Source organism: Grampus griseus (genome assembly GCF_964374135.1).
Source record: "Grampus griseus genome assembly, chromosome: 20".
Classification (NCBI taxonomy): Eukaryota; Metazoa; Chordata; class Mammalia; order Artiodactyla; family Delphinidae; genus Grampus; species Grampus griseus.
In genome coordinates, this window is record NC_139014.1 from 5,365,722 (window position 1) to 5,367,404 (window position 1,683).

Sequence of the window (1,683 nt, forward strand, 5' to 3'; positions counted from 1 at the left end):
GATAAACTCTGATGACTTGGCTCAAACCCTTTCCCCCCAGTGGACAAACAACTCAAAAAGCCTGCACGCTGATGAGAATGGGCTGGTAGGCTCACGTTGATGTGAAAGATAACACACTTTCCAATTGAAGAGCATCTGACAAGGCAAACCAGAAACACGGAAAGCTGGTGAGAACTTAAGTAGCCTCTGACTGATGAATCAATTTTCCTTTTTTCCTTGCAGATGCCACAGTGGATCCTTTGCCTCCAGGACCCGTGAAGGTGAGAGTAAGGTCTCTGGCTGGTGGGAACTAGCCTAAGCTGCCAGGCAGCCATGGATCTGGCATACGAACTACTCAATGGGACCCAACCTTGGCTTTCCTCTCCATTCGACCTCAGTGGCTCCGTGGCTACAGCCAACATTTCCAACCAAACAGAGCCATACTATGACCTGACCAGCAATGCAGTCCTCACCTTCATATATTTTGTGGTCTGCATCATTGGGTTGTGTGGCAACACGCTTGTCATTTATGTCATCCTCCGCTATGCCAAGATGAAGACCATCACCAACGTTTACATCCTCAACCTGGCCGTCGCAGACGAACTCTTCATGCTGGGTCTGCCCTTCCTGGCCATGCAGGTGGCTCTGGTCCACTGGCCCTTTGGCAAGGCCATCTGCCGGGTCGTCATGACTGTGGATGGCATCAATCAGTTCACCAGCATCTTCTGCTTGACAGTCATGAGCATTGACCGATACCTGGCTGTGGTCCACCCCATCAAGTCGGCCAAGTGGAGGAGACCCCGGACAGCCAAGATGATCAACGTGGCTGTGTGGGGGGTCTCTCTGCTGGTCATCTTGCCTATCATGATATATGCTGGCCTTCGGAGCAACCAATGGGGGAGGAGCAGCTGCACCATCAACTGGCCAGGCGAATCCGGGGCGTGGTACACAGGCTTCATCATCTACGCCTTCATCTTGGGGTTCCTGGTGCCCCTCACCATCATCTGTCTTTGCTACCTGTTCATTATCATCAAAGTGAAGTCCTCTGGAATCCGAGTGGGTTCCTCCAAGAGGAAAAAGTCTGAGAAGAAGGTCACCCGGATGGTGTCCATCGTGGTGGCCGTCTTCATTTTCTGCTGGCTCCCCTTCTACATCTTCAATGTCTCTTCGGTGTCCGTGGCCATCAGTCCCACCCCAGCCCTTAAGGGCATGTTTGACTTTGTGGTGGCCCTCACCTATGCTAACAGCTGTGCCAACCCTATCCTGTACGCCTTCTTGTCTGACAACTTCAAGAAGAGCTTCCAGAATGTCCTCTGCTTGGTCAAGGTGAGCGGCACAGACGACGGGGAACGAAGTGACAGTAAGCAGGACAAATCCCGGCTGAATGAGACCACGGAGACGCAGAGGACCCTCCTCAATGGAGACCTCCAGACCAGTATCTGAACTGCCTGAAAAATCAATCAATCAAGCGCCAAGCTCTGCGACCGGCTGTGTGCTCCGCACCCCACCCCCTTCCCTCCCTCCCCCATCACCTGGCTTCTAGAATATGGAAGTGCTCAGCATGAGTCCTCTTCAGAGAATGGTGTTTGAGTCCGGCTTGTCTGAGTGAATGACAATGTATTAAGCTGATTACCTCCCCCTTAAAGTGAACATTTCAATGCAGGCAGACAATGCAGAGTCTGGAGAGGTGATCTTTGGAGGCGC

At 52.3% G+C, this 1,683-nt stretch overlaps 1 protein-coding gene across 1 annotated transcript; it reads left to right on the top strand.

Annotated features, from left to right (window-relative positions):
- Window positions 1–312: 312 nt before the first annotated feature.
- SSTR2 (somatostatin receptor 2) lies at window positions 313–1,422 on the top strand (the record flags this gene model as incomplete). The annotated part of the gene is made up of 1 exon (XM_082678864.1): window positions 313–1,422. The coding sequence occupies one exon, from the start codon at window positions 313–315 to the stop codon at window positions 1,420–1,422; it is 1,110 nt and encodes a 369-aa protein (XP_082534990.1).
- Window positions 1,423–1,683: the final 261 nt, after the last annotated feature.